General features: G+C 37.7%; 1 protein-coding gene and 1 pseudogene across 2 annotated transcripts in view; one reads left to right on the top strand and one right to left on the bottom strand.

Annotated features, from left to right (window-relative positions):
• The first annotated feature begins 631 nt into the window (after positions 1–631).
• LOC114685163 lies at positions 632–1,412 on the top strand (annotated as a pseudogene).
• Positions 1,413–1,776: 364 nt separating this feature from the next.
• Positions 1,777–13,311, bottom strand: part of LOC114685168 (T-cell receptor-associated transmembrane adapter 1) — a 34,559-nt gene continuing 23,024 nt past the window's right edge. The window contains exons 4-6 of one of the 2 annotated variants that reach the window (XM_028859784.2): positions 10,674–10,735; positions 8,432–8,520; positions 1,777–4,056 (exon numbers count right to left, since the gene is read on the bottom strand). In XM_028859784.2, the coding sequence (XP_028715617.1) occupies positions 3,799–4,056; positions 8,432–8,520; positions 10,674–10,735 (409 nt within the window). In that variant the 3' untranslated portion in view covers positions 1,777–3,798. The remainder of the gene's footprint in view (positions 4,057–8,431; positions 8,521–10,673; positions 10,736–13,311) is intronic. The other variant, XM_028859785.2, reaches the window with a different exon arrangement.

The following is a 13,311-nucleotide window of genomic DNA, read 5'->3' as shown; positions in this document are numbered from 1 at the left end:
TGCGTGCGTGCATGCGTGCATGAAGGTCAATGAAGGGAATCATGAGAGAGAAGGAAGGATTCCTGAGGAAGTCAGGGGGAAAGATGGTAATGGCATACATGTGATATGTAAATGGAAAAGGGAACTACCTGAGGGAAGGAAGAGAATGAAAGCACAGTGGATGGGTGATGTAGAGTAGGGTAGTAGGGGAAGGGAATAAATTAGAGCAAAGCACAATCACACACACACACATATACTCAAATAAAACTCATTACTTTATATGGTAACTAAAAAACTAATAGAAACCCCCCCAAAAAAAATTAATAGAAAAATAAAGGATCAAAATATGTCCAAATAACTTCAAATAACTTGACTTTATAAGAAATGTTCAAACTAGTGCTAAAACAGCCATCATTAGATAAAGTACAATTCACAGTATCTTTTACCCAATAAAAATACTATCATTTAAAGAATCAGAAAGCTCTTTTTTTTTGCCACATCTACTATGAGAATAAAGACCATTCTCTCTCTCTTTTTTTTAAAGATTTATTTATTTATTATGTATACAGTGTTCTGTTTGTATATATGTCTGCACACCAGAAGAGGGCACCAGATCTCATTATAAATGGTTGTGAGCCACCATGTGGTTGCTGGAAATTGAACTCGGGATCTCTGGAAGAGCAGTCAATGCTCTTAACCTCTGAGCCATCTCTCCAGCCCATGAAGACCATTCTTAACAATCAAACTGTCAATGTTCCAGAAAATGTTGACACCACTCTGAGGGAGCACACAGGTAAGTCTCTAATCACATCAGTGTAGAGCTAAGTCTCCTTGGAAAGAAAAAGAGGCCCCAGGTTGAGAAATGGTAGGCAAGCAGAATGGAACTGGCCACTGCTCAGACTACCTGTAGACATGTTCACAGCATGATCCAGAGCTTTACAACAGGCTTCCACTACAAGATGAGATCTGTGAGTACACACTTCCCCATCCATGCTGTTATTCAGGAGAATGAGCCTCTGGTTGAAATTCAAAATTGATTGGGTGAAAAATACATCCACAGTGTTCAGATGGAGACAGGGGCTGCTTGTTCTGCTTCTCAAATCTAGAGGGATGACTTAATCTTTGAGGAAAATGATATTCAACTTGTTTCAAATCCAGCAGCTTTGATTCAGCAAGCTACACAGTTCAAACCAAAGGGTACCAGGAAGGCTTTGGATGGCATCTACTTGTTCAAAAAATGGAACAGTACAGATTGTTCAGAGAAGCATAGTTAGCTCAACCTTGGGAATTTTTCACCCCATGACAATGTGTCTAAAAATTTAAACAATGGCTTTTTCAGATGCACAGCATGACAAGGGTGTTATTTATTAAGTGGTGTTGTTTACTGTGTGAGAAAAGCCACGAGGTACAACAAAACCCACTATAAGAGTTTATTAAGGGAAGGGAACAGAAGGGGGTGCTTAGGCCTATGGAAAGATCATGCAGGAAGAAAGGATGGAAGGATGAGTGGGACCCACATATATGTTCCCCCGCACATGCGCATATAGGCTTATATAGCTACGGCACTCATGTGCGTAGATTACGTGATCACGCAGCTCATGGATTATGCAGGAGGTAAGGCCCGAGGATGACTAAGCATCTTGCCAGCACTTGCGTGGTCATGGGAGAGTGGCTAGGAATTCTAACAAAGGGAGTTTTATTACTCATTGATCTGGACTGAAAAAATAGTTAAAGAAATCCCTTAAGCTAAAGTATAGGGTACCAGACAGAATCCTGCATGCATACAAACTGAGATTCCAATTTTATGGAAAATTTCTTCTTTAGGTTAAGTCCTATAAAGGAAATTAGACATTCCAATTACATTATGGAAAATTTGAAGTACATTATGAAGGTACCTTTTATTATTCTAATATTTTTAAATGGTAATTTAAATAAAAACGTATGACATCAGAAAGCCTACACCCATGAAGTGTCATCAATATGAGTGACTTGACAAGATCTGAACAATGTTGATGCCAATGGATGTGCCAACATGGAGAGGGTCGAAAGCTTGCAGTTTCTCAACTCTAGACAAAGAATTATGGGCAACTGGAGAATGTTCAGAGTAGGAGAAATGGTCTTCTACAGGTAGAGCTTTCCAATTATACACATACATATGATGTAACAACAATTAAAGAAAAAGAGGTCACTGACAGAAAGCAAGAAAGGATACACGGGGAAGTTTTGGAAGAAGAAAGGGGAAATGGCAAATTATATAACTACATTTAAACTTAATAAAATTCAAAAACAGTATAAAAATGTGATGTATGTAAAATCCATAGCACATAGCCAGAAAAGAAAAAAGGGTATGTTGTACCCAAGCTTCTCTGCCAAAGTAGCCTTTTAAAATACATATTATAACAAGTTAAATATGTTAATTATAAACTACCAACAAGCTTCTTTTCTCAGTGGAAGACAATAGAAGCTATTTTGGTTTTGATAGGTTTTTTTTTTTTTTTTTTTTTGAAACATGATTTCACTCTTAACCCAAGCTGACCAGAAATTCACTATTCAGGACCAGATGGCCTGGAACTAATGGGCTCTTCCTGCCTCAGCTTCCTGAATGCTGGGATCACAGCTAAGCACCTCCGCCCCATGCTAAAGATTATTGAGTTAACTGCTTGGGAGACAATGTGGGCTAATCCTTTAGAAATTAAACTGTGTGCATATTTTTGACCCAACTTCTGACCTTCTAGAGATCTGCCCTATGGAGATGAACAATATGAACACATATCTTTAAATATATTTCATTTCCTTTAGGGGACTTACCACAAAAAAGAAACTAGATAAGTATCCAGACATGTCTTGGAACATTCTCATTAGAATATTATTTGTGAACAGATAAATAGAAACTTGAATTAATTTAAGTAGTCTTCAATATTAATGGAATGAATTCTGATTGAATCATAAATGAGATACAACGCAGACTTTACAATTATGAGACAGAACTTGGGATGAAGCTCAGTGACGAAGCACTTGACTTTTGTGTGAAAGATCCTGCGTTTGCTTCCAGCAGTAACACAGACAAAATGTAGTACATTTGATACAGTTAAATATAGTAGAAGTAAAGCCAGAGTACCTTGATCCATGAAGAAAATTTAAATAACACTCATAATCCTCTACTTTTAAGTTAAAACAGAGAAAGGGAACAACTGATACATATACATGGTTATGTCCATACAATATTCACAAACACAGAAAGAAAGTTATTCATACTGATTATCTCTGGCAGTAGAATTTCTAAGTTCTTTTTTTTTTTATTGTTGTAAGGAACATGGAACTCTTATAACAATTTTTAAACTAATTATGCTATTTATATTTTGGAAAAATACTCCTCAAGATTATTCTACTTTTCTTGGCAATGTACTTTCAATATGAAATTTCTAATTATTCATTCACAGTGATGAAAGAGGAAATGTTCAATTGATTAATATTTTAAGACATTGGCTTTTATCTTTCAAGTGACATATCCTAGAGCACATATGTACTTTTAAAATTTTTAAAAAATTTCCTAGGTATTGCTATACAGTTTGGCTTTGTAATCAAGTAACTTAATTTGCAAACTGGATTTTATTATTTTACTTTTCCTACTTGGATATTTTTTAACTGAATTCAGGTAATTAAATTTAATGGCACTAGATTTAGTGTGTGGAGACGCAATCTCTGAAGAAAAAGGAAGCTACCATCCCATCGACAAATGAGCAGACTGTCCTGCCAACCCTCTTGTTTTCTTAACCATCTCTGATAGGATGCTTATCAGTGAGCTGGATCATCATCCAGCTAGATTGCAGGCTCTCTCTTGGCACGGATTAATCCAAACAGTCTTGCAGGATCATCATGAACACTTTCCTCTACTGCCTGGTTATCTGGTGGGGAATTTTCTACCAAATTGATCTGAGAAATGTTGGCATCCATTGCACACACTTGTGCATCCTTTTCCCTGTCTAACAAATTAGCGTTCTGTTTCCTGGGCCTTCTGCGTTTCCCCTTGAAGCTGTGATCCAGTGTAGCATAGCACATCTGATCTTCGGCACGTCCCTGAAAAGAAAAGGTATGTTAGTTTTTCATTGTTGGTCTAGTCTTTAGTTTCCAAGACTTCTATAAATTTCCATAGCCTATGAAAAAAAAATTTTTCTGGCTTTAGTTACCTTATTTTGCCAAAGTTGACAGTTAAAGACAACAACAAATCAGTAGTTAATTCAAGACTTTTGAGTTGAAAAGAAAAGTATTTAGATGAAGCTTCATGGATTTTTTTCCCTCATACTCAAAATTTATGTGAACACATTAGACAGTTTCTCATCTGCTTATATCTTCACCTTCACCTCAAGCAGTTACTGTCTTATGTCACTTCTACCGAGTAACTGTACCTTCATTTGTTTAGGAGGGAAAGCATACAATAGGGAGGAATCTAATAAGTATAAGGTGTGTTTTACATATGCTCAATAAATGGTGATTTAATCAGACCCACAAATCCTTCCTCTGCCTCTTGCTTTACAGTTTTAAAGATTTGTTAGAATAAAGCAAACAGATCTCTTCGCACAACTGATACCTAAGACAGAATGGACTTTGTTACCCTTCCCCTCTGTCCTAGAGCTGGGTCAATGTCAGGGTGAGGACAGAAGGCTAAGGTAACCTGGGGCAAACAACAGGTTGAAGCCCAGACCTTGAATGTGTTGTTGGAAAATCCCAGCATTAAGTCTCAGTTGTGTATGTACAACTTGGGCAACTTGAGCTTGGGTGGCTTCTTGAAAATCATACTGAGTCACAGTATTCTTGCTTTTAAAATGAAAGCAGTAATACTGATCTCATAGTGTAGATATGATTGGTAAATAGAGAATGTTCATACTGAAGCTGTAATTATTTAAAAGCAGATGATATTATTATTACAAGCTTCAAACTAAAATTGGAGGGTTTTCATTGAATATAGTGTAGCTATCTATGTTCAGGATTTACCTCTAAGACTCGGCCAAAATCATGGTGGCCAGAGGCTGAGGAAGTAACATTTGGATGAAAAAACTCCCCGCACCTAGGCAAGTATCTCCCTATTGTTATAAGGGAAATGTCTCATGTTTTTATGTCAGGCAGAAGAGATGGCTCCATTTACATGCTCTTTAGTGTCTTTATCAGACTTGCTATTCCTTATCATTTCCACAAACGTGCAAGACCTGTCTAACTGCTATCCACACGTTCATCTTCCCCTCCACCATTCATCCCACTGTACTGTTTTCAAATCATCACTGTAAGGTACAACCCTTGTCTTTTACTCTCTGTCCTTCTGAAAGAATCACAGCCTATGGACTAAAGTCTGGATTTCAGGTCCTGACCTTTAAGGTTTTCTATTTTGATGCTCAGTACTCCCCACTCTGCTCTGTATCCCAGAAAATTTGTCAGTTCACTGCTGCACACATTTAGTACTGTCGTCTGCCTCAACTTTCCCCAGGCCAACTAGTGAAAAGTTATCAAAGTTCACTTAGAACCATAAAGAAATGGTGATTTGTTGATCTTTTGGGACTTTGTTGAACTCTCCTGTCTTCTCTGGTAAATTCTGCCCTATCCTGTTCTAGAGACTTGGAGTCCTGTACCCAAGGCCAGCAAGACCAAGCAACTGACCTATGCTATGGCAAGCATCCATTGCCTCCCATCATCCTGGCAACAGGCCCCAAGAGAATGAATGGCCCAGGTGTTAATATTCTGATCCTGCCCTTTGGTGCCACCCTATGCCTTGCTGTAGAAGCCTATTCTTAGAGCTTCTCCTTAAGAATTCTCCACCCATTTCTCTCTCTTCTCCTTCTGCTTTCCTCCCATGAGATGCATACCTCTCGAACCCCTCACCCCCCACCTCTCTTCCTCCCTCCTTCTCTCCCGTCTTTCTTCCCCCCACCAAATAAAACTCTTCAGTAAGCGCTGTCTGCCTGGCATCTCTGTCTCTCACCTGCCGTGGGGCACCTTGGCTCTACCCGCCAGAATATGTAATATCATGACACCAGGAATGGGCACATTTGATGGCATTTGAAAATTGATATTTACTATCAAGAATGGAAAAGGCATCTTTTCCCTTGTATCAAAAAATAAAATGCATAAGCCTTTAGTGGCTTGTCCAACCTCACTTGAGGGGTCTGCTGATAACAGAACAGAAAGAAAGATAATGAGGAGAATGAGGAGTGTGTCGCTACTCAGTCGTCTCAAAGGCAAAATACATTCTTAGCTCTGTCTGTCATATGAGGCATGACATCTCCCTTCAATACCAGCGTGGTTGGAATTTGGTTCCTGCAATTATAGGAAATCACCCCAAATGATATGTGGCAATACTATTGTGTTTTATCAGGCAGTGTCAGGGTAAAAAAAATATCTGAGTCCCAAGAAAGGATCATAGCTGTACATTCAATGTTTACTTTAGACTTCCACTGTGCTGGCTTAGTTGAGGGCATTGGGGGTTCATAGAGGAAGGGTAAAGAAATGTGAGTCCCTAGCAAGAAATAGAAGCCACAGGGGATGGAAAGAACCCATTTAATTCCACTTAGTCCTAAAGTTAGAGGGAAAAAAAGAACAAAGGAAGTTTCTGTTGTTCTGTTGGTTTTGTTTTAATATTGAGATCATTTTCACACATGCTAGGCAAATGATAATGATCATTTCCAGGAAGAAAAGAAAAATAGAGGAAAATTAATTAAAGTTGTCAGATCCTGAAACTCAGGAGAAATAATGCGGAGCATAATTAGTATTTGTCTGAGAAGGGAGAGGATGCTTTTGACAGAGTAAGGAGGCGAGACATCGGCCCAAAGCCAACAAACAAATAAAAGGAATATCACATGTGTATATCCTTAAAGTTTATAGGCTATGGGAGCACTTGGGGAATAATCTAATTCCTAGGTTTTCTGATGAACTCTTAGGACTTAATTTTTCGATGTTAGATCAAGATACTCAAATTACCGTCTCTGAACCACACACAAAGGCAAAGGGCAAAGAAATGACCCGAGTTTCTCAGAAAATGCTTTCTTCCTTCAACCTACACATGTTATTGTAGATTCCCTGTGCTTTTGTGACCAATCAGTGCATGAGTATCAGAGTAGCAAATGGTCATGACTATGCTGATGAGGTGAAATGGAGCAATTAGGAGAAGAGGACTTCTAATGTGTGAAACTGAATGTATAAGAATGTAATGGAATAGAGACTAGTTTTCTGAATCATGTCTTTAACTACATAATTCATAAAAGAGCAGGCTCAACGGTGTTACATGGTTTTGCATCATTTCCACTTGAGGAAAAGCCAGCTGCAGCTCAAAGAAAATGACTCCATGCAATTCCCATGTGTTTATTCATAATTTATATTCATAACTTTTGGTATAGTTACATCTACATTTCTAGATGGTGTATTTACACCTTAATCTCCTTCAAGAGCTTTCATTTTATTTTCATGAGTTTAACAAGAGATATCATGTCATATAGCTTTTCCTACTTTAAAAAAAATAAAAGTGCACTTTAAAGATTTGTGTTTATGTGTATATGTGTGTATATATGTACATATCCCCCCCACCTGTGTATGTGTGCGCATGCACATGCCTGTAGAGGGCAGAGGGGATGTCAGATCCCATGGAGCTTGAGTTAGCTGTGATTGTGGGCTGTTCAGTGTGGGTTCTAAAACAAGCGCTCTTGCACTGAGCCATCTCTCCAGCCCCTAAAAGCATATTTTATAATTAACCAAATGTCAGATTTCATATGTGGTGGCTTTTTTCTCAAATATCACTACATCCCGATTTCTTAATAGAATTGTTAAGAAGTCTGATTTCTTAACAAAATTCTTGTAGTGAAAAGGAGAAAAATTCTACCACAATGGGAAATTTCCAAACTGTGACCTATTTTAGAACAAGAATATTGTATGTAAGATGAATCTGCCTTTGGATTCTGTTTCCTCACACAGTATCTGGGTGCTCCAGGATAAGGATAAAGCTTTTCTTTCTTTGCAAGTTTTAAAAAATAGGAATTTTAATGCTGCCTCCTTCATGGGACTCTAAGCAGAGACTGCAAATGGGGCACATGAAGCAAGGCTGTCACAATTGTCCATGACTAGTCTAGGCAGTAGTGAGGGGATATAAGAGAAAAGAAGACAGAATAATACTTGAACGTTTGGATGCTTTCGGGGCATTATGCAAATTCATTTATATATATATATATATACAAAGACAGGGCCTATTGTTCTTTGAACTACACCTAATTTTGAGTCTTCTGGTGTTGTTTGAGTTTGCTCTTGCTTCTGTATTTCCCTGTAGAGCTCAAGTCTCAGAACTTGACATGTGATTCATGCTGCAAAATTTTTAACAGGCTGCTTCAAATGTGTATCAGAAAACACCCTATGTGCTCTTGAAATATGTCCAGGTGCTTTGAACTAGACTAGACTTAACTCATACAGAAAACGTTACCTGTCCAGATGTGGGGGCTTCTTGCGTATCACTTGCAGACCTTTGTGGTCGAGCTTTCATTTGCTCATAGCAGTCCTCATCCATTGCTTCTTGGGAGTAGAGGTGATGGAGATTTCCGTGGAAAAAATGAAAAGTGCTGGTATAAATAAAATGTGTGATCCAAACAACATTTAGCTAAGAATATACAGCCTCAAGAATTATTTAAGTAGTCTTTTAGATGGACGTGCAAAGAAGTTATGAAAGCACAAACTGTTACTGGCAGATCAGACAGAAAGTCTTTTGTCGACAATATTACTGATAGATGATAAGAAACTCAAGACGGAGACTGTGTCATAGGGATTTTCTGTACCACAACAGCATGTGGAAGTCTCATCTGAACTACCGTTCAAAATGATCTGGAGATCCAATGGAGTTAAAGGGTTGCCTGTGTTATCTACTACATGGGTGTGGCTGCACGTGGTACACCCTAGCATAAAGTCCATCTGCTTGCAAAGTCCATCAATGATTACAGTTTTGTAATTAATTCTATGAATAATATGCTTTATCCAGAAACACTTAAAGTGCCTCACTCTAATTTTGAACAAAATGACTTAGATTCTGATTTGTGTTCCACTAATCAGAAGCATCTCAGTTAGACAGGACTGTTTCAAATCCTCAAGATTGTTCAATGCTATTCGAAAGATCTAGAACTTTTTGTGCAGTGTCTAAAAGTCAACAGACTTGTACTCACTACATTTGTCATGCTAGTAAACCATCCTATTTTGTATCTTTATTCTCTCAAATACATCCCTATATATATCTACTTAGAGTGGCTAGTTACCCAGCCAAAATGTGCAATGCATCAATTTGACCTCAGAGAGGAAGATATATTTATTATACCAAAAGGTACCTAATAATCTTTCTACCCTCCCTAAAAAAACAACATGGGAAAACAGCCTAGAGTGCTGTTTCTCAAATCATGGTCCATGGGAAACTAGCATCAGAATCTTGTATTTGCTTGTTAGCAGATTTCTTTTTTATTTTTCGAGACAAGGTTTCTCTGTGTAGTTTTGGTGCCTGTCCTCCTGAATCTTGCTCTGTAGATAAGGCTGGCCTTGAACTCACAGAGGTCCTCCTGGCTCTGCCTCCTGAGGGCTGTGATTAAAGGTGTGTGCCACCATGGCCCAGCCTTGTTAGCAATTTCTAAATCCAATCCAGAGCATGTGAGGTCAGCATCTGGAAATAAACCCCTGGCATATTTTGGTTTGGAAAGTACAGATCTGATGGGCTCTGGGCCATCAGAATTTATAGGAACTTAAATATGAAGGATGAGATCATAATTCTGCAACATAAAGCAGAAGGAACATTATTTTAATATAATATTTCTGGCTTGTTATAGTGTAGAAGTTAGAGGATATTCATAATGGAAAGACAGTTAAAACTTTGAATCATAAAATTCCCATATCTCTAACTTTATAATTCTGTATTGGTTTGGATGCATAGATACTATGGTATTTTTAGATCACAGAAAACCTTTGTATTTGAGACAGAGATCTGCAAGCAGAATAAACTCAGAGACTCTGCTCATGAGCAGAGGGAAGGCCCATAGCAGGGTAGCAGCTTCTCTCATCAGCCATGGGATCAGATCACAGCTGCTTGCTCTGAGCACTTGAGAGTGTTTTGTTTTGAGAGAAGGTTCAAGTGAAGAGCACTTGTAGAAGAATAAAAGCACAAACCACTTAGTGATGACTTGGTTCTGCTTTCTCCCCAGCTGCTATCAATCCAGCCCCAGGTTCTCCACTTAAAGAGAACAGGCAATAACACAGGAAACCAGAGAAAGTGTTCATGGTTTTGGCCATTAACTGTACACAGGCTTCTATACACAGATCACAAGATACTGTTTCTGTGAACATATTCTGTTCTTTATGGATCACAAAATACTGTTTCTGTGGATCATATTCTCTTTTGTGGCTTCATTTCACAAAATTCTCTGTGTGTCAAAATTCACAGGACTAGAACCTTCTATTGCTATTCTAGTGGTGATATATTGTTGTTGCTACCAGCGTGAAATGAAGCACACAGAAAAACAGGAGCTGCTGGCTTGCATTGACTATCACAGTACAATTTACAGTGTGGCCCTTACCAACATATCCTATGCAATATACTGTATATAACTTATGGCTTCTAGAATGCCTAACTGTGATAGCTTTAGAAATGCATACCTCAAATTGTTGATGTCTAGTTATGGAAAAATAAAACTTACCTGGGATTATATTATCTAAGTTACCATAAATTGGAGTATCTTCAACGTAATATTCTTCAGCTCTATAATAGGGGAAATAATTTTCTCTATTAGATAAAATCCACTTTACACATAGTAAAACATAATTACTAAGTAATATTTGGTTAACTAATAACTAATTTCTCAGCTAACTTCAATATCTAGTAAAACATCGTGTGTTCTTGTTCATCCTGAGACTCTTATGGTAGAAGTGATCATATATGAATAAGTGGAAGCATGAATCATGTATTCATGTGTGTGTGTATATGTATATGTATGTCTGTGTATGTGCATATGTGTGTGTCTATGTTTGTCTTTATGTGTGTGTGTATGTGCAAATTAAAAGTTGAGATTGGAGCCTTCTTTCAGGCATAAGGATAGTAAATGATTACTGAGAACTGTTATGTGCTAGGGACTTTTGTAAGCACATTTAATAAAGTTTGTTTGTTTAATTCTCAAAGCAATTCTAACAGACCAGGACTATATCACCTTGATTTTATAGATAAGAACATGAAATACACAAAGGTTACATGACTTCTCGATTTCAAGTTCACAAGGTCACAAAAGTAGAAAATAGCGGAGTTAGGATTAGATTACAAGTCGTCTGTGCTGTTAGCTGTACTGCCTGTTTGCCTGCTACCAGTACAGCTCTAAAAGGTCCTTTAAAACCGCACCAGGCAGTGATGTAGCCTTTAATCCTAGTACTAGAGAGCAAAGGCAGGCAGATCTCTGAGTTTGAGGACAGCCTGGTCTACAATGTGAGTGCCAGGACAGCAAGGACTAAACAGAGAAACCCTGTCTTGAAACCCCACCCCAAAACCCCTACATTTGTTAGGTAAATTCTATAGACTCAGATTGGTATATGAAACATAATGATTGACAACATTAGCAACATATAGTTACACTTACAATGTAACTACAAGAAGCCTGAGACTCAGATAGATTAATTTATTAACTTACTTTTATGAACAATATCAGAAATAATTACCAGTTATGAGAATTTCCCACTCTGCCAGGGCTCATTCAACCCTTGGGCCAGGCCTATAGAAGAGTATGATTCCCTATACTGTACACACTAGAAATCTGCAATGCATGGGAGTTAAGTATACAGATACACAGTTAGTAATTGTAGAGCTAGGGTCACAATGTAAATTTGGTTGCAACATCCTATGCTCTACCTATATTCTAAGAAAGTCATGCAAAAGATAAATAGTCTAAAGACTTTAGGGAAACAGTCCAGAAGACTATATAAAGATTTTAGTTTCCTGCCCCTCTAGTCAAGAGAGCTAACAGGGATATGAGAGTATTGGTTCTTGTTAACTTTCCTTCTTACTTTATGTGAATAATGCCATTATTACAGTAAGTACCTTACCAGCATCACCAGATTGTCTACTGATATCACTCGAAATGACAATGGCCCTACTGGTTAAATTTTACGTTGGCAGGGTAGGGACAGAGGAACACATCACTTGGTAAATGAAATTTTATGAAATAGCATCCACTACTTTTACTTTGAGATTGCATGTCACAGAGAGCTGGAAGGAATTATAACCAAAGGGAAAGAAAGTCATCCCAAGGCATGACACCAGTAGTGCTTCCTGTACTTCTTAAAGAAGACAGAGTATCTATAAATACTAAGTAGGTCTCCTTAAACAAATAACAGTTCAAAAGATGCCCACACGAAATGGTTTAGAAAGCCTAGATGCTCGCCCACATTTCACTTATCTGATAGTGAGGAAACCATTTACAACATTCTTTCCATCCAGTACACCTTAATACTGGAACCAATGGTCTTGATCATGGTTTTCTTCTGGCTATGCAGAAAATATTATAGCAAAAGTTGAAGACTTTTTAATAAGATGAGCCATCCATTTTCCCAGCCCACAGAGATAGTAGATACAACCTGCAAATGATAAATCATGTCCAAAAAATGAATATCACTCTATTCCCTATGAATGAAAATAAGATGTGATTTATAATGCAGTGCCCTGTGTCTGCAGGCTGGTCTCAAGTGATTAATCACCTCAAATAAACTATTATTCATAAGCAGCTGCTTAACGAACAAATTAAAAAACGTGTTTTTACTTGGCAATGCCAAATAGCTCCAGCTTTTTGCAGACATGTAATAAACTTCAACAACAAATGTTTGGCAATGTTTTATGTGGGAGATTACAATAATTGCTGTTCTTTTTTTCCTTCTTCAATGCTGAGAATCAAATGTCAGATCTTGTGCATGCTAAGTAGGTATCCTTCCTCTGAGTTATATGCCTAGCTTATATAGTGACTGCCTTTTAAAAAATTCATAACTGAGCTCATACCTGAGAGGATAATTTACCCCAAGTTTGGGGTCAAGTCAGACTCTCAATCTGGGCATGCCTAAAGAGGACCTCTAGCCATTAGGAACATTTACTGACACTTCAAAATTGTGAAATATATTATTGTAACCTCTTTTATTATCCAAATTTTGAGCTTTCATTTAGACCTTATCCAATCACTGTTTAAAAACATTTACTTTATTTACCTCAAGTGCTTTGTAATCTAAGTGTATGTGAATTACTCTTAAAAAATTATTTCTTCTTGGATCCCTTTGAACTTCAATCCTACAAGTTTCTAACTGTAA

The sequence above is a fragment of the Peromyscus leucopus genome, chromosome 12 (genome assembly GCF_004664715.2).
Source record: "Peromyscus leucopus breed LL Stock chromosome 12, UCI_PerLeu_2.1, whole genome shotgun sequence".
NCBI lineage: Eukaryota > Metazoa > Chordata > Mammalia > Rodentia > Cricetidae > Peromyscus > Peromyscus leucopus.
The sequence above is the reverse complement of the archived record's forward strand: the minus strand, read 5'-3'. Positions and strand labels throughout refer to the sequence as shown.